The 24,026-nt window shown below is 35.2% G+C and overlaps 1 protein-coding gene across 2 annotated transcripts in view; it reads right to left on the reverse strand.

Moving 5' to 3' along the window:
* Positions 1–22,071, reverse strand: part of Mrpl1 (mitochondrial ribosomal protein L1) — an 82,860-nt gene extending 60,789 nt beyond the window's left edge. The window contains exons 1-3 of one of the 2 annotated variants that reach the window (XM_026403139.2): positions 21,940–22,062; positions 13,712–13,826; positions 3,128–3,386 (exon numbers count right to left, since the gene is read on the reverse strand). In XM_026403139.2, coding sequence (XP_026258924.2) covers positions 3,128–3,386; positions 13,712–13,826; positions 21,940–21,970 — 405 coding nt within the window. In that variant the 5' untranslated portion in view covers positions 21,971–22,062. Of the gene's footprint in view, positions 1–3,127; positions 3,387–13,711; positions 13,827–21,939 lie in introns of both variants that reach the window. The other variant, XM_077803234.1, reaches the window with a different exon arrangement.
* Positions 22,072–24,026: the final 1,955 nt, after the last annotated feature.

Genomic DNA, 24,026 nt, shown 5'->3' on the forward strand with positions numbered 1-24,026 from the left:
TTGATTCTACCATATGTCATTAATACAGAACCATTCTTTTGATTACAAATTAAAGCTCAAGAAACTATATGTCCTTTTTATGAAAACATAATAAAAATCTAAATCTCTCTTCCCAGCTCCATACTCCCTTAGCATCTGCTTCTATCTCTTTATCGCTTACCACAGTCTCTCAAATATTAAGAGGTATATTTGTATATCTATAAGCCCCCAGCACCTAGTATGATGTTTACCATTTCATTGATATAAACAGATGTTTCCTAAATTGACTTAAAATTGTTTAAAAAAAACCTCTAATTTTCTGACACAGTCAAGAAAAATATGAACACAGTTATACAAAATGAACAACAGAAAATATCTAATTCATCTGCTTAGTAGGATACCCCTAATTGTCATACTTGCTCTAAACAATTAGGTAAAATAGATACTATTTTTTTAATATTTATTTTTTAGTTGTAGTTGGACATAATTTTTTATTTATGTTTATGTGGTGCTGAGGATTGAACCCAGGGCCTCACATGTGCTAGGCAAGCCCTCTACTGCTGAGCTACAACCCCAACCCCTAGATACTGTTTTGAAATAACCTGGACCACCATCATATTTTTTTTTTTTTTTGAAGGGAGCAGGGGGGATTAACCAGAAATCAAAAATAAACAATAGCATGCATCTGAGGCACTCTAATATGGGCAGAGATTCTACAGGGCCTCAGAATTAATCCACTCCATCATTTTGGCCAAGGGCATTTGTAGATCTAAGGCTCAGGTCTCTTAGGGAGACAAATGGAAATAAGTTCTAGGCCCTTCACAGTTCTGTTCAAGCCTTAAGGTTTGGAGGGGAAAAGGAGAAAGAAAAGACATTATTCTGCTAATAAAACTGAGTGAAAGATAACATTCTTTTGAGTAGAGACATCTTGAGGGGGGGGGATTTCTTTTCTGACAAAAATGATTTTTAAAATTTCCTTTTTTAAAAAATTTATTTATATGTATGGGTGGGTGTGTGTGTGTGTGTGTGTGTGTGCGCGCGCGTGTGTATGTGTATTGGGGATTAGACCCAGGGTTTCCACATGCTAAGCAAGTACTCTATCACCAAGCTACATCCCCAGCCCTATTTAATTATTTAGTTTTGCAACAGAGTGTCTCTAAGTTGCCCAGGCTGGTATTGAACTTGGGATCCTCCTGCTTCAACCTCCAGAATAGGAAGGATTACAGACATGTGCCACTGCACCTGGCTAAGAAGGCATAAATTCTTAAGCACATGTTATATCATTCATTTAACTTATTATTGATTTGCATTCCTTTGCCAAATCAATGTCATAACTGGTTTCAGTAGTAAAGCAATCATAACAGCATCCCCCGGGGAATACTGGCTTGTTGTGCACTCTATAAGAAAAAGAAAAGCTCTAGGATAATGATAGTACCTTTTTAATGTCATTCATTTCAAATGACTTCCATATACAAAATGAAGCTTGTGTCCTACAGGACATTGTTATGAACTTCTTTAATGGTTGACCAAGAAAAGTATCATCTGTACTACAAAACTTTTAAGATAAAGAACTAAGAGTAAGGCTGGGTGTGGTGGTGCATGCTCTAATCTTAGTGGCTGGGGAGGGGAGGCGGAGGCAGGAGGATCTCAGCTCAAAGCCAACCTCAGCAAAGGTGAGATGCTAAGCAACTTAGTGAGACCTTGTCTCTAATAAAATATAAAATAGAGCTAGGGATGTGGCTCAGTGGTCAAGTGCCCCTGAATTCAATCCCTGGTACCCCCCTCCAAAAAAGAACTAAGAGTAACATAACATACAAAATAAAAATTGTAACATGACTGGTATAAACTGTTTCTAATGAAAACTAAGAAATGAGATAAACCTTCATTCAAATCTTAACTCTACCCGTGCTCTATAACCTTGAACAAGATACTTCACTTTCTCTGTTTCCTCTTCTGACATCATTATAGGATTAAATGAGAAAATAAGTGCAAAACATTTAGTACTGTGAATGATACACAGAAAGTTTTCAGTAAATGTAATTAATAAGTACTAAGTCCTTTACATGTATTATCTCATTTAATCCTCAGTAGAACCAAACTAAATATTTTATCTCTCTTCATAAAGAGAGGGAAAAACTGAGACTTAAAGAGGTTAAACAATAAATCCAAAGCCAAAAAGAAAACAAGTCCAGGGTCAAAATATGGTGACGGAGGGCTGGGGCTGTAGCTCAATGACAGAGCACTTGCCTAGCATGTGTGAGGTACTGGGTTCAATCCTCAGCACCATATAAAAAAAAATTAAATAAAGGCACGATATCCATCTACAACTATAAAAATTTAAAAAATATATGGTGACAGCATAATATGGGTTGGTTTATACTGTAATTTGACCCCATTGCCTATACTCTTAAACATAATGCTGTGCTGCTTCCTCCTAGGTGCTTGCTTTCTTTTGCTGTGCAGGTTGTTAATTTGTATTACAAAATTTAAATCTTCTAATTTGGCCCAAAAAAGACATTTTAGAAAATAAAATAAAATATCATTTCTAAAATGTTAGATTTTTAAAGAGACGTTTATAAAATTTAGGGCTGTAACAGACCTCAATACTAACCTCAAGGTTTTCTCTCTTTTAGAGTTTTATAAACATAAGTTTTCTGAAGAAATCCAGAGTATGAACATAAAAAGCAGAGAGGCTCTGATTAAAGCATGAGTGAGGAGCTTGGTACCTAAGCCATGCAAACTTAGTCTCATCTAAGACTGTAAGGAACACATTTGAGCTAATCCAAAACCCTCATTTACAAAGAAGAAACATGATACCCAGATAGCTTAGGTTATTTTCCAAAGTTACAATGATATCTCAATTTTAACACTACTTTTGTTGAAATTTATACTAGTCATCCTTTAGGAGAACAGGAGATATATATATTTATCAACTCTCCACAGTGTCTTTAATTTTATGTTTTCAATATTTCATATTTCATCTTTCAGACCTGGAAAATTTTAAAATTAACATTTTTTATGACACACTATAGAAAGAGCATGAGATTTTCTAAAAATCATAGTGGGTACAAGAATTTTTAAAACTAAGAAACATCAATTCATATAGTCACTGTTCACAAATAAACATATTTTAATTGGGTCTACATACCTTTTTCCCCAATGCCATATCCAGTGTCAAATCAAGATAAACCCCTTGCTTTGGATGAGTAAAGTCCAAAATTTGAAATTTCTTAAGTAACTGAATAGCTTTCTCCACCTCATATATCTGCCTTGGGTATAAGCGTTTTAAATAGACATCATCTTCAGGTTCACCTTCCATGTAGGAATATGATTTTATTTTTTCTATCTCATCCTTTTTTTCATCTGTCGCTTTTTCTTTGGTATCTTTTTTTGTTTTCTTTGCAGGCCTTAAAAAAATTATCAAGATCAGTTATATTAATATTCTAGGAGGTTTTTTTGTTTGTTTGTATAGGGAATTGAACCCAGGGGTACTTTACCATTGAGTTATAGCCTTAGCCCTTTATATTTTTTATTTGAGACAGGGTCTTGCTAAGTTGCTGAGGACCTTGCTAAATTACTAAGCCTGGCCTTGAACACATGATCCTCCTTGCCTCTGCCTCCAGAACTACAAGGTTTACAGGTGAGCTTCACAATGCCTGGCCCTAGGAGATCTACAATCTACACAGGACAGAGAACACTAACAAAAGAAAGTTTATTTAATTCAAAAGCATAGATTGCTTTACAGTTTTTCAAACTGAACAAATATTAAGTGAACTTTTCTACTGTTTACAGTCAGTAAAACTTAAATAAAGCATTGATATTGTTTTCCAGAAATTTACAGAGGAATAGAGAAGACAGGCATGCAAATTGATAATTTCAATTTAATGTGAAAAGTACTATGAAAGTGTTATCAAGGTCTTAGGAAAACAAACAACCCATTGTAGGAGAGTATAAAAGAGTGCTAGAAGAGATGACCCCAGAGTCAATTATTGAGGAATAAGGAAGTTAGCCTGGATATACACCCCCAAAAAAGAAAACATGTTCACCCCAAAACTTGTACATAAATGTCCCTAGCAATGTTATTCATTAATAGCCAAAAGCAATAAACAACCCAAACATCCATCAACTGATGAACAGATACATAAAATGTTGTATAACCATATAATGCAATGTTAATCAGTAACAAAAAGGAATCAAAAAAAGGAATGAAGTATTAATACTCCCTACAATGTGACTTAACCTTAAAAACATTATGCATTTATCAAAAATGGGCATATCAATAGAGACTAAAAGTAGATTTAGTGATTATCCAGGCCTGAAAGAGGTTGAGGAAATGGAGAGTAACTCTTAATGGGGATGGAGTGTGTGTGAAGAATAATGAAAATGTTCCAAATAAAAGTGATCACAGCAGGGTGCATGGTGCATACTTGTAATCCCAGTAACTTGGGAGGCTAAGACAGGAGAATTACAAATTCAAGGCTAGCCTGGGCAACTTAGCAAGATAATTTTAAAAAGGCTGGAGATGTAGCTCAGAGGTCCAGTGCCACTAGATTCAACACCTAATACAGTTTAAAAAAAAAAAAAAAGTGATTAAGTGATTAAGTGATGGTTGTACAACTCCTTGAATATATTAAAACTACTGACATGTTACATTATATCTTAATATGACTGTTACTTTAAAAATAAGAGCCATGCAAAGAAACAACATAATAAAAAGCACTGGGCCATGAAATAAAATGATATACAAGAGGAGCTATTATAAGTTCTATATGACAAGAGCAATGGTTGTCAAACTTTTTCTACAAAGGAACAGGTAGTCAATGTTTCAGCTTTGTGAGTCATGTGGTATTCTGTCCCAATGACTCAACTCTGCTCTTGGGCAAAAGCAGCCATAGGCAATACACAAATGAAGAAAGCTATGGTCCAATAAAACTTTATTTCTAGACAATGAATTTGAATTTCATAGTTTTCATGTATCACAAATATCATTGTTTTGTATTTTAACCACTAAAAACTGTAAAAATCATTCTTAGCTTGTATGCTGAACAAAAATATGTGGTAGATCAGATCAGACCCACTAGTTTGCTCATGTTTGAATTAAAAGGGCAAAAGAGAAGGCAGAAAACACTATAAAATGACGTTGGAAAATCTACATCACAAGGGCCTCCTCTAAAAGCAAAGAGAAGCCAGTGAACAAGAGGCTGAATTTCAAGGTTGAAATAAGAGAAATGGATCCAAAAGAAGCAGAATTGGAGACAACTAGAAAGCTACTCTCTCCCTAACTTCTCAAGGAGACATGAGAGCCTGAACAAGAATTTCGGTGATGGTAAGGAAGCTGAAAAAGAGTGCAGAACAGAAAAATATTTACAAGGTAAATATTGAAGATAGAGGGCTGAGCCTGTGGCTCAGTGGTAGAGCACTTGCCAAGCATGTGTGAAGCCCTGGGTTCAATCCTCAGCACCACATAAAATAAAATAAAGATATTGTGTCTACCTACAACTAATAAATATATTTTTAAAAAAATATTGAAGATAGGAAAAGGAGAAAGACAAGATTAAAATACTTCTTAGGTTAAGTGATGAGACATAGAATACTATCATTAACTAAGACCAGAAACAAAGAAACAAAACAGGTTTCTAATAAAGCAAACAGTTACAGAGATAAGTGCAGTTGGGATATACAGAGTTTGAGAAAAGGCTAGATTTATCATTTGCCCTATTTTTTTAAAACCTCCCTCTCCATTCTAGCCTCTTTGCTAAGTGACTTTGCAGTACCTCCCACTAAAGGGGATAGAAACATATTTCCCACCACCTTGACTTAGCCCTGTGACTAGTTTTGACAGACAGAGTAAAGTAGAAGTGACAGTTTCTCTGTTCTCAGCTTTTCTCAGCCTAGGCCAGAAAAGGTTTCATGTTTTGACTAGGTTTGCTTTTCTGCCATTTTAATAAGAACATGCCTAGACTAGCCCACAGGTAGGAGGATGAGAGGCAGGTAGAACAGAGCTGCCCCACAGAGCCCCAGGCTAGGGTAGACAATTCTCAACTAACCTACAAACTCACAGATGCACAGCAAGCCCTGATTTCAGACACATTCATCTGACTCTAACCTGGGTCAGCTGACCCATACACAAGTGGGCACTGATAAATAATTGTGGGGAGGTTTGTTACATAGCAAAAGCTATCAAGGTACTTACCAAATACCTAAGAAAGAACATTCAACAAGTAATGGCAGGTAAGAGTTTAAAGGTAAGAACAAAACTGAGCATTAATTCAAACCATAAATTTTTAAATTAGTAAAACAGTATTCTAGAAAGATATGTGCATTCTATGGTAGGCAAATAATGCCCTCCCAAAGATATTGAAACATTTTTGACATTTTACCATCTTAAGACATTTTGTTTATTTTAAATAGGAGACATCATTCCTAAAACAAGCTTTCCAGTCTCCCTCCTCCTCTTGGCTTCACTTCTCCCTTTCTAAAATCAGGTAAAAATGTGGTTTCTCCAGTTTGAAGACATTAGGATTTTGTGGAGTACTTCCAAGATTCTAATTCTGAAAACTTGTAAATACATTATCTTACATGGCAAAAGGAACTTTGTAGATGTGACTATGGTTAAGAATCTCAAGATGGAGAGATTATCACTATCTATGTGGGCCCAATCTAATCGCATAGGTCCTTAGAAATGTGAACCTTTCCCCATATCCAGCTATGTAAGACAGAGGTGGGAAGACAATGACACTGGAGAAATCAAACATAAGTGGAATTCAACCTGAAACTGGTTTGAAGATGAAGAGGGTACAAACCAAGGAATGTGGGCAGCTTCCTGAAGCTGAGAATGGCAAAGAAATGGATTGGCCCCCACACCCTTAAGTAAAAAACCATCAACACCTTGATTTTTGCCCAGTGCAACCTATAGTATTTTAGGTCAGAATTCTGACCTAAAGAACCATAAAATGAAATTTTTAAAAAATTTATTTTAAGCCTCAAAGTTTATGGCAATAATAAAATGGGTATGGGTTCCTATAAAATTTATGTGAAAGATATGGATAGTAAATATTTTTTAAAAAGGTCTCAAAAACCAATCTAGCATAATTTTATTCTGACTTTTAGCACTTAATAAATCCTTATTACCACCTAATAAGAGTATCCTCCCAGCTAATGAGCAATTCAACAGAATAGCAGATAATGACAATCCTCATTTTAATGGGGTGCAGGTGTACTTTTGGACTGATGACAAGTCTAAGCAAGTGCCCAACTAGATGGATTTAACATGCCTCAATAGCCACCTTAGAAGTGCTCCATAAAATCCTGAAATCTTCCAAACTAGAGAAACCACATTTTTACCTTACATTCAGTAAGGAAGAAGTGAAGCAAATACAAGATAGGAGACTGGAAAGCCTGTTTTAGGAATAAAGTCTCCTATTTAAAAATAAATAAAATGTCCTACCTACAGTCTCCAAACTTACTTTATATAAACGCTGATTTCACTACTAAATTTTCAGTCGTAGTTGAAGCAGTGCATTTAATCTGCAATGAAATCTCCAGTGGCTGAATTATGACTTTCTAAATTAATAAATACTTACAGCCAAGCACAGTGGTGCACACCTGTAATTCCAGTGATGCAAGAGGATCACAAGTTCAAGACCAGACTAGGAAACATAGCAAAACCCTATCTCAAAATTAAAAATAAAAAGAGCTGGAGATGCAACTTAGTGGGAAGCATCCCTGAGTCAAATCCCCAGTACCACAAAAAATAAATACATAGATATTTACAAAAACCAAAAAAATCTGATATGCAATGAGACTAAACAGTTACAGAGCAATTTATTTTATAATTATAGCAATGTTTCAGAAAACATTTGAGGTGGTTCAGTAAAAAGTTTTAAGTTTCAAATGGAATATTGTTATTATATAAATAAAACAAAAATAGCATAACATCAATATAAAAGATCAAATAAATCAGAAAAACATATTTGCTCAGTGGTAGAGCATGTACTTTTATATATGAGGCCCTGGGTTCCATCCCTAACACAGGAAGAAAGCAGGGAGAGAAAAATGCATTATTCAAATATTTTAAAAACTTCAATTGAACAAACTCCTTCAATAATAGTTAATCTTACAGACCTACTGCCTATTTTCCACAGCCTCCCTCCCCCTGGCAAAAAATATTTATCCTAATTCATAAGAATTACATTCAGAAGAACTTTGTTGTTCAAGCAATTAGGTGAGGCACTATCAGAAACGTTTAAATACTGTGATTTTCATAATAAAATAAAACATACTGGAAAGGTTTGGGAGAAGGTAGAGAAAAACACCTGGCAGTCTAAATCTAAGAGAATAGAATTTAACTGCAGTTACCTGGGTAACTAAACCACACGGATTAAATGAGTAATAAGAGATTGTACTCAGCTAATAATTTTCTCCCTGCCTTATCTGTCCCCTAACTTCAAAAACATTAAAAGAAAAATAATTCCATGGTCAGACCCCATAAAAAAGGGGAAATTAAAAAAAAAAAAGACCCACTGCTATAATAAAGTTCACTTCAAGACTTTTGAACATCTATGACTCCAAGAGACTAATCCACGTCCTTCCAATGCTACAGAATACTTTGCACTGAGGAATTCTAGGGGCAGGTGGGTTGGTGTTGAATTATACAACCTCTATACAACGAAACTGAACCAAATGGAAAATGACTAGGGCATATTAATAAAATAAATTCACTAAACTCTCAGATGCTAGTTTATTCATTACCTTAAACCAAGCACATAAATTCTGTTTCTGCTTAAAATGTAAAAGCTGGAAAGAGCATTAATAATGAAGAAAAAAGTGCATAAAATCAAAACTTTCCTTGATCTCATCACAGAGCAGAACTGCAGACTTAAAATCCAACAGAGTCAAACCCACACTCATCCCCACCCTCACTCTGGTCTCTGCTGTGGCAGAGGAAAGGCAAGCAAGGAAGAAAAAAATTTAGGGCTAACATGACAATATAAACCCCCTAGGAGATACAGACACATAAGGGAGTTCACACTCAATTTGCAGGCCATTTTCCACACTTCCACCAGTGCTCCCAGGAAAGACTGAAGCAGGGCTGGAGACAGACAGACTCCCCAGAGCATAGAGGCAGGAAGAAAAGATTTAAGTAAATATCCATTGTCTAAAGAGAGAAAGAAAAAAACACAAGAATTTTCACCCTTGGAGGCAGGACAGGGAAGAATCCTGAGCCCAGTATCTATATCAATATAGCCAGGAATGACCAGGAAACAGCCCCTTAGGAGCTGCAACAGATAGAAGGCGTTGGGAAGAAGAACAATAATGCTGAAAAACCCTCTCTCCAAGATACAGCCTCAACAGGCATACTGAACACTAAGGCTAGGTTTGGACCACAGAGAATGCCTCCGGCCCACCATCAGCCTAGCAAGCACTGAGTAATAGGCAACAACAGTCTACTGCTAGGAGAGGAGCAAGAATATAGAGAGTAAGAGATGCACCTCCCCAGGGAAAGCATAAAACTGAGCATGGAACAGAACACTGAGAAAAACTCTCCAGCAACACAGCCCCCATCCAAAGCCCAAAGTAATAGTTGGTGGTAACCAGAGCAACTACAAGACCAAAATCTTGTCAATCCCTATCTAGATTGACTCAACACTCTTGGCAAATCAAAGGCATGACCATTTTTTGGCATAAAAACTATTTCTTCAGTCTCTATTATTCTATATAAGATATTTGAAATTCAATAAAATATTTTTGAGATACACAAAGCAATAAAAAAGAACCAGACTCAGATGACCCAGTGATCTTTTTTTTTTAAATCACAATCTGCAACTGGTAAGTAGGGAATAGATGCTGTACATACATGATAGATTGGGAAGATCAAAAATGACAGAAGAAGAAATAAACAAGCATGTACATTTCTACCCTGTCTCAGATCCTGACAAAAAAAAATAGCATTAAAAAACTATTTTTAGCATATTATTAAAGCCTGTACATTAAAACATAAAAGACTATAACTAAAATTTATGAACACTCTGATTCTCATCTAGCTACTGAGTAATAAGTAACTCATTAGCAAATAAGAAAAAATTAATCTGCTTATAAATTTTGAAGCTTTTTAAAATATGCATATTTCTTGTGTTATGTTTATTAGTTTGGTGAAAAGTGCTTTTACAATTATACTGGAGTAAAATTTGGGAAAGGCTGAAAGTGAAAAATTTCTATAAGACAAATACTTGAAGATAAAATATTCTCAAAATAATATCCCTAAAAACCAAATGCTCACAGAATGATAAACAGCCCAAAAGCAAAATGGGCAAAAAACATAAACTAGAAATACCCTCAAGAAATACAAATAAAAATTGATGATATCTAAGGTTGTTAGGAATGTTGAAAACTGGGCACTCTTCACTCACTGCTGTGTGGGAATGTAAACTGGTACAACAAGTACTCCTTCAACTCCTCAAAAACAATAGAATTTAGGCACTATTCACACTCAAAGAAAGTCTCCTATGTCTGCTAGCTCCCTATTCTTTCTATATTCAACCCATATTGGGCTGTATTTATATCCACTGTCTTGCCTCTGCACCACTGAAATACCTGTTTGCCAATTCCCCTGCAAAATTCTCTCTTTCAAAACCCACCTCAAACATTTCTTGCCTACTCTTCCCCAGGTAAAATTAATCAACCTTTTATGTGTAATCTCACAGCACTTGGGATTCCTCTAATATAAGAGTTAAAAACATTAAACTGAAGTTAGATCATAGATCTGTGCTAATTTATAATAACTCTGTGCTAAAGAGTTCCACTTATCAACAACAAAAATAATGGGACATGAATAGGAAATTCAAAGTAAAGAAAAATTAAATGCTCTTAAACATATGAAGAGATACACAACTTCATTAATAATAAAAGAAATATCAATTAAAACCATAACAACATTTATTATCTATCAAACTGACAATGAGCAAAAATATTTGACTATACTAAACATGGGAAAATAGGCATTCTAATAAAACTTACTGCTAAGGACATAAACTAGCAAAATATCTATGAAGACAATTACCTATCAAAATTATAAATGCGCATACCTTTGACCCATAATTCTATTTTGTATATTTTAAAGCTAATACTATAAATACTTTCATTATATTTGTTAAGATATATGATTGTACATGATTATTCACTTCAGGATCCTTTGCAGTGGCAAAAGATTAAAAAGATAAACATGTATCAGTATGGGAATAGTTATACAAATTATGGTACATTTGGATAATTAAAAATTTTACAGTTAAAATAACTGGATAGCTCCAAATGAAACTATTTCCAAGCTATATTTTTAAATGAAAGACGCAAAACTAAGATGTACTAAATATTTGTATAAATGTATAGTACACTACCACTTATACAAAAAGCAATATAATCACATTCAAAAAATAATATAGTCATATACTTATTAAAAAAGGGGATCATAACAACTGAATGGCTGAAGGACAGAGGTAGGATGACTGACCTACTTTTCACTACATAACCTTCATACTTTTTTAACTGCTTACCATGAATACATTACCTACTCAAAGAATTAACTATTTTGTTTTAAATAATTTAAACAACAAAAAGCAATTATTTATGTTGCTCTCAATTCATTATGAAATCTTTAAGGGCAAAGAACTGAACATGTGCCTCATCATCTTCATATCACAACATGATATCTTGCACATTGCCTAACATAGAAATGAGAAATGCTTATCAAAGTATGCTAAAGTGACTAGAGCCATAGCACATGCCTATAATCCCCACTACTTAGGAGGCTGAGGAAGAAGGATCACATGTTCAAAACCAGACCTGGCAACTTAGAGGTGCCCTGTCTCAGAAATAAAAAGTAAAAAGAACTAGGGAGGTAGCTTAGTAATAAAACACCCCTCAGTTCAATTCCTGGTACCACAAAAAGGATAAAGGGAGAGGAATAAAAGAGGGAGAGGGAAAGGGTTAGGGGAAAAGAGAGAGAGAAGGAGAGAAAAAAACAGAGAGACAGAGAAAGAAACTACTGTGGCAAAGATAACCAGATACTCAATTAATTTTAAAGAAACAAAAAACATATTAAACAACTGGGAATTTACAGAATGCTTACTATGTGTTAGAACACTATACAATGCACACTATACCTATTCATTTAATCTTCATTATAGCTCTATGAAGTGCAGATTTTATATAATGAAGGAATGGAAGCCCAACAAAGATCAAATAATGTGTCCAGGGCTATCTGGCTTGATTGTGCTAGGGGAAAGTCACTAAAACTTTCCAAATTTAGTTTTCATTTTGGGTATCCCATAATCTAAGGATTGTATTCTATCAAATTTTGTCAAAAAGTTTGTCAAAAAGCTTTTTTGTCAAAAATTTTGTAGATTGAACTCTATTTGCTTTTCAGAGGATACTCTCCAAAAATCACTGATTTCATTATTCCATACTAGCTATGAAGAGTAATAGCTCTGAAGTCAAACAATTTGGGCTGAACACCTTCCTCTAGCAAATTCAAGCCGGATAACCCTGGGCATATTATCTGATCTTTATTGGGCTTCCATTCCTTCATTTGTAAATGCTTATATAAAATCTGCACTTCATAGAGCTATTATGAAGATTAAATGAATAGGTATAGTGTGCATTGTATAGTGTTCTAACATAGTAAGCATTCTGTAAATTTTAATTATTGATAGTCTACATCTTCTTATAATTATCTCTGAGCCACTTCTTCTGCTTCAAAAATGGGTGACATTATACAGGGAGACATTCAGAAAAAAGCTAACTACAACTATCTGTTACTATCTGTTTCTACACTTCATTAATACCAGTGCTACTTGGAGAGAAAAACAATTAGTGCCATGCCCGTCAACCAGATGGTACAAGACTAAAGCCTGGAAGTTTAACCCAGACCTGCCTTTCAGTCCCTTACCTCAGCAGGGAACAAAGCAATAATGCCGTCAGGCTATCATACCATCATTCAATTTAACCAGTCAATGGCAGTATGAATGGAGCAAAGGACTAAATTCTAATTCCAATATAAAACCAGTTCTTGTTTTTGGAAATCACAAGTTGGGGGGAAAAAATTCATTCTTTGGGTTTCTACATGTTCAAATTCTACATTAAAAAAAAGGTATATTTATATTTTAATACATATATTACGGAAATCTGAAATCCCACTATAACATATAATACCAGTAATCCTATAACACCTGCTAATAAAAAGTTCCTAAGAAAAAATAATTTAAAGAACAGAAATAAAAACATATACACACAGAGTATACCTTAATTAAAATTCATTAACTGGAACAGTGGATTATGTTCTAAACAGCCATGAAAGCATATGGAAAAGGCTTTCTGGAACTAAATTTCTTGGGTTCAAGTCATTAGCACATATATTAACTCTGACCTTGAGCTAGTTACATAATCTATCAGTGCTTTGATTTTCTTCTCCATTAAAAAGCATAATAACACTAGCTTTCTCATAGGATTGCTGTGGGGATTAAATTAGTTACTGAATGTCAGTGTTCAATAAATGTTAAGTATTACTGTAATAAGTCTTATCTTTCATTCATTACTACAAGGTCAAAGAAGCAGAGATGATAAACTTTTACAACCGTATCCCCCTATGAATCTTTATGGAACTAAGCAAGTTTTTTTTTCTTTTTAATCAAACTTTTAAATAATAGTAAATGAAACAGTAATTACAAAAAATACTTACTTTGTAGCAGCAGCAGCAAAATGTCTGTTGGGCACTTGAATGTTTAAAGAACAAGGATAAAGAGACATCTGATAAACCATCTTGGAAAGATGACACCTCTGATGACATATCAAGACTTGAAAAGAAAAAACAAAAATATTAACATTAATCCAGTATATTAAAATTCTTTACATTATAAAGATTAGCTTTTCCAAATCATTCAATATTTTGTGATCTTTAACCATTCTACAAAAGTCTAACAATAGAAACCACATTTCTAGAAACTAGGTGAACACATTTTGAGGGGGTGGTACTGGGGATTGCCCACTGAGCTGCATCCCCGGCCCTATTTTGTATTTTATTTAGAGACAGGGTCTCACTGAGTTGCTTAGTCCCTTGCTTTTGCTGAGGGTGGCTTTGAACTCACGATCTTCCTGTCTCGGCCTCCCAGCTGCTGGGATTACAGGCATTCACCACCGTGCCTGGTTAACCACATTTTTTATTCAAACAATTTTGTTATTTATTTTTAACTTAATCTGCTTCAGGCTCAACAAAGTATGCAGGCTCTATTTTTAGGGAGCAAGTATTAAGTATCCCTGAATTTTTAAATAATTTACATTCATTCATTTCTTAATAGATAATGGATTCACAGAGTTGTCCTTCTGAAGATCAGAACAAAGTGGGTGACGTGCCCTAGCAGAGATCAATATTTGTAAAGTTATAGAAATTAAAACACTTTAGTATAGAAAGTGTATACATGAACTAGTATAGAAAGGCAAATTAATAAAGCAACAAATAGTTCAGCCATAGATACATGCATATATGGATACTTGAAATAAAATCGATGTTATTGCAAATCTCTGCACATTGAATTGAATCTAATAAGTTGTGCAGAGATAATGATTACCCATAAGGAAACAAGTATATTTAGATGCTACCACTAACACACACACACACACACACACACACACACACACACATCAAATCTAGATGGATAAAAGACTTACATAAATGCCAAAACTTAAAAAGACTTTAAAAATATAGAAAAATAACTTTATGAACTTTGGGGAAGAAATTATTTCACAAAAAAGCACTAAAATATGGCTGCATTAGTATGAAGAGCTTGTTTATTAAATATTCTTTTTAAAAAAGTGAAAAGATGGGCTGGGGTTGTGGCTCAATGGTAAAGCACTTGCTTAGCATGCATGAGGCACTGGGTTCTATCCCCAGCCCCACATAAAAAAAAAAAAAAAGAACTAAATAAACAAAATAAAGGTATTGTATCCATCTACAACTAAAACTATATTTTAAAAAAAAGTGAAAAGATAAGTCAGATATATTGGCAAATGCATAATTAACAAAAGATTAATATTTTAACAATAAAAGATAATTTAATAATATATGATCAACTGAATTGAGAAATGAACAAAACCAAGACTTCTAATTGAAAAGGAAACACAAATAATGCATAAATACATTAAAAATGCACAACCACATTAGTAACCAAGTAAATAAAAATTTAAAACCTAATAAATATCTTATATCAGTATTACTTAGTGGTGATCAGGAGGCCTGTTATAGTTTGCAACTAAATTAAAATTACACCAACATATAAAACATCACTAAGTAATTATTTAGTGTATTTGACAATATATTTTCCACAAAATTTTCTCAAAGGAGGAAGTGCTTTGATCTCATTGTGGACAGGTAAACAGTTTATGATCAGATAATAGATAATTTAAGTAGCACCATTTTACATACTCAGATTGACAAAGCTTTAACAAAAAGTCACTGACAATATCAAGCAGGGATAAATTTTAGACACTGAAGATGTGTAATTGGAATACCACTTTGGAAAACAATATAGCACGACCCAATGACACTGAGCATGCATATCCCAATGATGCAATAATTCTACTTCTAAGCATGTCCCTTGCACCTGTCTACCAAGAGACATGCACAAGGATGATCATATCATTATTTGTAATAACAAAACTACAAAAAAGAACTCAAGCAACTACAATAGGATGGATAAATACATTGTGGTATATTTCTATAATAGCCATAGAACTGTAAAAATAAATGAACCATGCTACATAGTTGAGTTTCACAAACATAATGTTGAGCCAAAAAAAGCAAGTGGCAGAACCACTATTCAGTAGGCACAATTTAATCCCCAGTCATGAAAAACAAAAATTAAAATTTCCAACAGAAACTGCTACAGATCTACCAAACTGCTACAGACTAAAACAAACCAAGTTACAAAAACAAAAACAAAAAAAAAAAAAACCACTATTTAAGTAGGACTACTATACCATGATGTCTGTATTTTCAATTCTTATTTTAAGAGTCTTTCTTTATTACCCACTTACCCTTAGCAGATAACCTCATAGACCTCAGAGCTTCCTCAACTACTTAAGAACTGAACCTGCATCTGTACTCATTCTCCAAAGTCTTGCCCACTCTTACCCATGTTGGTAACAAAATGGAAACTAATCGGCCTCCTTTGTTACCTTACTCTTTTAATTGATACTGAATGGTTACATTCCCCAGAAATGAGTGGTAAACTGCCTTCTCACTAAACTCTCATCTTTACTCTCTAGGAGATCTTATCCATCCTTCTAGTCTTTGCTTTCCTTTATAACCCCATTTCAACCAGGCCACCTGGATTACTACAAACTCCAAACTCTTCCATTATTCTACTTTTGGCCCTCTCTGTTTCTTTTCCACCTGTTGTTAGTAAAAAAGATCATTTTTTAAAGGACATCTGTCTCCATGTCCTTAAACCACTTGTATAGCTCAACCTGGCTCTTTGAACAGAGTAAATTCTTACCAACAGACTCTATGAGTTACTTCTAACCTATCAAACACTAAACTGCTACAGACTAAAAGAAACCAAGTTACAAAAACAAAAACAAAAAACCATTCCTTCATGCTTACCATGCTTTAAATCACTCACCTCCTTTCAGTTACCTGAACAGTTACTCTGTTCTTTACCTCCTTAGGATTTTCGTACAAAATCTTTCTTCCCTCTGTGACATTCTTTCCTACCACTTTCCCTTCACATGATGAATTTCACAGTAATCTAGTCATGTTTCAGATATTCCACTTAAACATTACTTCTTCAGAACAGTCTCCCTGAAGATTCAGAATAGATTAGGTCTCTCATATACACTTTTTTTTAAATGTTTTTTTAGTTGTCAATGGACCTTTATTTTATTTATGTATACGCAGAGCTGAGAATCAAACCTAGTGCCTCATACATGTTAGGCAAATGCTCTATCACTGAGCCACAACTCCTGCCCTACATTTCTATAGCATTTTGTACTTTTCTTTCTCAACACATAGGACATTTGTAATTAAAGAAATAATTGTTCCTTAATAGATGGTAAATACTATCAGTAGGAAGCAAACGTGTATAGCTTGTTCACCACTGTACCCCTAACCACCTAGCTTAGTGTTTGACAAATGGAGACTCAATAAACAGCTGCTAAATGAATGAACAAATTAAAGCAAAACCTGGATTCAAACTATTTTAAATATTACCTATTGCACCACACAAAGAGAACGCCTTGTGTGTGTGTACACACACATATGTGTTCAGAAAGTTTTGCCAGGAACAATAGCAAACACCTATAATCCCAGTTCCTCAGGAGACTGAGGCAGGAGAATCAAAAGTTCAATGCCAGCATGGGCAATTTAGGAAGACCCTGTGTGAAAATTAAAAAGTGAAAAAAAAAAAAAAAAAAGACTGGGGATGTAGCTAGGAGGTGGAACACCTGCCTAGCATGCACAAGGCCTAGGGTTCAATCTATAGTACCACAAAAAAATAAATAAATAAAAATTAAGTTTTATTGTAAAACAGCTAGTTCATTTATTAACATTATTGTCTGTGGCTTCTTTCGTGCTACAATGACAGAGATGACAGATGGCTTGTAAATCTAAAGTATTTACTATTCATCTCTTTACGGAAAATGTTTTCTGGTCCTGTTATTAAAAAAAAAAAAAAAATACCCTCTAGTACCAGAAGTAGGTAGAGACAATGGTTGGGTAGGGCATTAAGCAAGGCACCTCTCAGCAAGGTACGGAAATGCTCCTGCCAGAAATCCAGCCTAGAATATTTTATTTTGTCCAGGTGTTCTTCAATAGATGAATGTGGTGTGTATATATATATATATATATATATATATATATATATATATATATATACAAAATGGAGTTTTATTCAGCCATAAAGAAGAATGAAATTATGGCCAGTAAGTGGATAGAAATGGAAAGCATCATGCTAAGTGAAATGAGTCAGATTCAGAAAAAAATCAAGCATTCAATGTTTTCTCTCATATGCAAAAGCCAGAGCAAAGTATGGGGGAGTGGGAGGGATCATATATCATAAGCATAGAGAGAAAACAATGGATAAGAAGGAAACTGAAGGGGAGAGAAAAGGGATGGGAAAGAAGAGGAAATGTAAAATGAATTTAACAAAATTATGCTATGAGCAAGTATACATATACCACAGTGAATTCTACCTTTATGTATATCTACAAAGCACCAATTAAAAATAAACAAAAGAAAAACCTGTAAAGGAAAGGGAATAGGCAGGAGGAAGAGAAGGAAAGAGGAGGCACAAGGGACTGAAATGGAGCCAATTAAATCTCATACATGTATGATTAAGTAAAAATTAGCCCAACTATTATATATAACTATAATGTACTATTAAAAGCATAAAAAAAGAATACTGTGCTTTAGAATATTGTCCATAGACCAAAGAGCAACCAGAAATTACAGTATACCCTAATTCCCTCATAATTGTGCTTTTCAAAATGTCATATGATTGAATGTCAAACCTATCTGTGTGAAAATCCAGACTCTATTAACTGCAGCATTATTATGGTGGATAACTTGTATTAGGAATGAGTTTTCAGTCTTAAAGATGGGTATTTGTAAAAATTGCATAATTCTTTGGTCACGTCTTTGTACCACACTCCGTTGCATTTCTGTGCATTTGCTTAAGTACTGTCCAGTTCATCAGGCAGTTTGAGTGAGGGTGTTTTAAAATACAATTGTTTGAAGGCTATGCACAAACAGGAACTGCAGGCAGAGAAAGCAGATTTTTAGAAGAAAAAACAAGTTTTGCTACATGAACCTAGATGCAAGGTATATATCAAAGCTGTTCTCACTTGAAGGGGGGACATTTTTTCTTGATGATCCAGGATTCATTCATTCACTTGCTCAACAATAAATGTACCAACAAAATATGTGGTAACACTACCTTAAGCATTTAGGATACATTCATAAACAAAACACAAAAATCCTATTCTCAAAGTGCTTATGTTCTATTGGGAGGGAATACCAATAAATATAATATGGGGGAGGAGGGAATGAAGGATAAGACATCAAATGTACCAACAAAATATGTGCTAACACTGCCTTAAGCATTTAAGATACATTCATAAACAAAACACAAAAATCCTATTCTCAAAGTGCTTATGTTCTACTGGGAAAGAATACCAATAAATATAATATGGGGGATGGAGGGACTGCAGGATAAGATATCAAGTCAGAAGGAAAGTGGTTTGCAACTTTAAGTGGTTAAGATTGGCCTTATTTAAAAAGGTGATATTGAGCAAAGATTTGAAAGAAGAAAGTGAACAGCACTAATACCTAGAAACATGTTCCAGGTCAACCATCCCAAGGCAGAAATTCTCGGTGTGTTTATGGAACCAGGAGGAAACTGTAACCATAAGATTAAGTGTAGAGAGGTTAATTAGAGAAGAAGTCAGAGAAGTTAAGCTGGGGATTAGGGGAAGAGGCAGGCACTAGATGATGTGGAAAACTATAGGCTAGTGCTATTTAACAGAATTTGAGCCACATGTAATTTTAGTTTTTTCTAATAACCACAATAAAAAAAGAATAAAAACAGTGATATTAACAAATATATTTTGCTATAGCTAACCTCCCATAATATTATCATTTCATTATCAGTATTTAAAAATTAAGATATTTTACACTTTTTGTACTAAGCCTCCAAAACCTAATGAATATTTCTGCATGTTCTCACTTACATTCAGAAACTAGAAAAAGTTAATCTCACACAAGTAGAGAGAAGAATAGGGGTTAAAAGAGGCTGGGAAGAAGAGGGAAATGGAAAGAAGATGATAAATATGATCAAGGACATAGTTGGGCAGAAGGAATCATTTCAAATATTCTATAAAACAACATGGCAATTATAGTTGGCAACAATTAACTGTATACCTCAAAATAACAAGTATAGGTGCAACCACTCTGGAAAGTAGTATAGAGATTTCTTAGAAAACTTGGAATGGAACCACCATTTGAACCAGCTATCCCACTCCTGGGTCTATACCCAAAGGACTTAAAGTCAACATACTAAACATCAATGTTTACAGCAGCTCAATTTAAAATAGCTAAACTGAGAGCAACCTAGATGCCCTTCAATGGATGAATGAATAAAGAAACTGTGTTATATATACACAATGGAACATTACTCGGAGAATAAAATTATGGCATTTGCAGGTAAATGGATGAAGTCATGCTAAGCGAAGTAAGCCAATCCCAAAAAAACAAAGGCCAAATGTTCCTCTGATAAGCAGATGCTGATCCATGATGGGGGAGGGCATGGGAAAAATGGAGGAACTTTGATTGGGCAAAGGGGAGGGAGAGGCAAAGAAGGGGTAGGCGGACGGGAAAGATAGTAGAATGTGATGGACATTATTACCCTAGGTTCATGTATGGCTGCACATACAGTTCAACATTACATTGTGTACAATCAGAGAAATGAAAAGTTGTTCTGCAATTGTGTACAATGAATCAAAATGCATTCTGCTGTCATATATACCTAATTAAAATAAATTTTTAAAAAGATTAATAGCATCAGGCAGTGATATTTTTGTTTTAAGTAAACAAGAAATCAAGACACAGAGTTAAAAGGAAATTAAGATACACAGTTTATTTCATGTATTAAATTATTGATAGGTACTCGTCTAGAATTCAAACCTCTTGACTGAGAAAAAAACAATTTTATTGGTCCTTTTTTTTTTTTGTACTATACTTGAATTTATTCCAAGAAATGAGACTGGGGAGAGAAAGAGGAATCAGTCAACTAATATAAGAAGGAATGACAGGTGAAATAGAAAAAAAAAATTAAGAGAAAGGTATCCAGGAAGCTAAGAGAAGAAAATGTGGCAAGAAGAGAATAATAACCTTCGGTTCTCCTTTTGATTTCTTTGGTTTTGTCTAATGTAATGTGATTGCTGTCATACAGGGAAGATAACGCCACCAATCTCCTTTCAGTAATAATATACATTTTGGTTTGCTTACTTAGTAGTGGTCTGAGTCTACTGTGATCTCTTGCTACCCATGCTATCCCTAACTTTTGAACAACTATTCCAAGTAAAGGATGCTCATGATGACACAGCTTTCTTGTAAGAAGCTCAAAGAGAAAACTGTAATGCTGTGTTTCAAAAAGCAGAGAGCAGGGCTGGGAGGTGTGGCTCAGTGGTACTGCCCTTATCTAGCGCTGGTGAGGTCCTGGGTTCAGTCGCCAGGACTGCAGAAAATCACTGGTTTAGGAGTGCAAGCTTCAGTTCCTCCCCTACCACTTATTGATTATATAAATTTGGCCACATACCAACAACCCAACAAAATCATCTCCCCCTTTCTATAAAATTAAGGGATAGGGTATGCTCGCTGTTGCCTCCGCCTAAAATTGGACTTTATTCACTGCTGAAAAGAGTTGCTGAAATACCTTCCAAAAGGTACACGTTGGTCCAAATTAGATAATGTTTAAAAACTGTAATCACTTGAAACGATGTATCTAGAAAGCAACAACAAGCACTCTGAAAACTGTCAAGGCTTAAGGATGGAGGTCACTTAAGTGTACCACCAGTCTAAGGAGAACTCACTTCTTCACTTATCAAACTCCACCTACCCACTCCCCAGTCCACACACTGTAGATAGAACCCTGCCTTCCACGCTGGTGGTAGTAGGAACTTCAATGATACATTCCCCCGCCAATCCGCCCTCAAGGTGACTGGCTTCAGAAAGGAATGAAACCTCCAATAAGGTTGCTTTTAAGTAGTGATGACCCTTCAAAGAACCTAGAGCCCAGAAAGTGCAAGAGGCGTGTCGAGTTCCTATACCTGATCCGTGCTTCGGGGACTCTGGCTTGCATTCCGCTGTAACCCAAGACTCAATGAACTATTTTCTCCCTAAGACACCCCACGCCTTACCTCTCCCGAGGCACCTGACGGCCGCCGCCATGTTGACCACTCCGGATTGTGTTGATGAAATTGGTCCTACAATTCAACTGGGGAGAATGAAAAAAGAGTTCCGTTCCGGAATTGGCGAGGAGGGAAGCGGTTAGAAGGCACAAGAGGAACAGGGCGGAGACCAAAACAGGCTTTTCTTGCCGGCGTGGCGGTGTTGCTGTCACTCCACGGTGCTGCCTAGGACCCTCCGTTTAGAGGTTCCGGTACGATGGCTTAACCACCTTCAGGAAAATACGATCTTGTTAGAGATGCTTTAATTACTTTATTTTGTTCGGGTTTTTTAAAATTTTTTATCCTACCTATGTACAATAATTTTAATAGATCGTGAGGAAACCTAGGACCCAGCCTAAAATATTTTAAAGCTGAAGATCCCACCAGTTTCCTCAGCCACATTTCCATCCTTGTTAAGAATGTCTCTAACCTGCCCGGCTGGGCGGAGGAGGTAGCGCCGAGGGAGACGCTGGCCTAGCAGGCGCGAGGCCCTGGGTCTGGCCCCAGCAGCAGAAATAAAAAAACAAATTCCGCCCGGCTTTTCGCCAGCACCCAAGGGGAGGGAGATCCCACTCACTAACAAACTTCCTTTTTAGCTCAGCGCAAAATCAGCCGTAATAGTTTTATGTTGATCTAACTTTCGGTTTTACATCCCTCCCTTCCCTGCCCTGCGAGCTGTGCCATCAGGATCAATTGAATAATAATACAGCATTCGACATTTATGTAACGCGTGCAGTTTTAAAATGGCAGATCTGAGACCTACGCTCAGGTTAATTCTAACCCAAAAAAAAAAAAAAAAAAACCAAGAAAACTAAATGTCATTTCCATTACGTCACAGCTGTCCGTGTGGTTTATCAAAAACAAATCTAATCACTGATTTTATCACTTCCCAGTTTTAAATAAAACCCTCCAGTGACTGGCTATCTAAAGGCCTCTGCGTATCCCCTGTTCACCCCAACCTAGGTCACACACACACACACACACACACACACACACACACGGGGTTTCTCACCTCCATGACTTTTTTCATTCTGTCCTTTTCGCTTGAAATATATTGTTCCACATTATCAGGTAACAGTATCAGGTTTTTTTGTTTTTGTTTTTGTTTTTGTTTTTAAGATTTCAGGTCAGACTTTCCTCATTGACGAAGGCTCCCTCCTGACTTCTGAGGGGGAATTATGGCCACCTCTTCCTGGTTTTATGTAGTTACATCTAGTTTTGTTTGTTTCGAGCAATTTCAAAATATGATTTATATACATAAAATTCACCAATCTAAATTGTATCCTTCAATTTTTTTTTTTTTTTTTTTTTTTTTTAGTAAATTAGAGAATTGCACAACCATCCCAACTTATGCCACTGAGCACTTAGTGGCAGAATTCTTGTCATTCATTTTTGTAACCTTAGCACCTTTCATATAATACCAGACACAGGAGGCCCTCAATAAATGTTTGTTGAATAAGTAAATGTTTGTATGCATGAATTAGTGACTCCATTAGAAGGACAAGCCTGAAAAATTAACTTGCTTCCATGAAGTTGTTTCTGAAGATGGGCTATAATCAAAGTAGGAATTTCCAGGTGTTTTATTTTATGTTTATATAGATTACTCAGCAATATGAAGAATACGGTTTCTAATTTATTGCCTTTTCTTGTGAACAGCTAAGCAGTTACTTCAAAGATTTCACAACTATTTCTGATTGTTATTTTTCAAAGAATTTAACTGGGAATGATGGCCTGTGCCTGTAATCCCAGCAACTCAGGAGACTGAGACAGAAGGATCACAAGTTTGAAGCCAGCCTGGGCAACTTAAACCTTGTCTCAAAAAACAAAAAGGAGCATCACACTTCACAATACCTAAACTGTGGAACCAGCCTACATGTCCATCAGCAGATAAACTGATGAATAAAATGTAGTATATATACACAATGAAATTTTATTCAGCCATAAAGAAAAATGAAATTATGTCATTTGCAGGAAAATGGATGAAACTAGAGACCATTATGTTAATCGAAATAAGCCAAACTCAGAAGGTCAAGAGTTGTATGTTTTCTCTCATATGT

Source organism: Urocitellus parryii, chromosome 10 (assembly GCF_045843805.1).
Source record: "Urocitellus parryii isolate mUroPar1 chromosome 10, mUroPar1.hap1, whole genome shotgun sequence".
Classification (NCBI taxonomy): domain Eukaryota; kingdom Metazoa; phylum Chordata; class Mammalia; order Rodentia; family Sciuridae; genus Urocitellus; species Urocitellus parryii.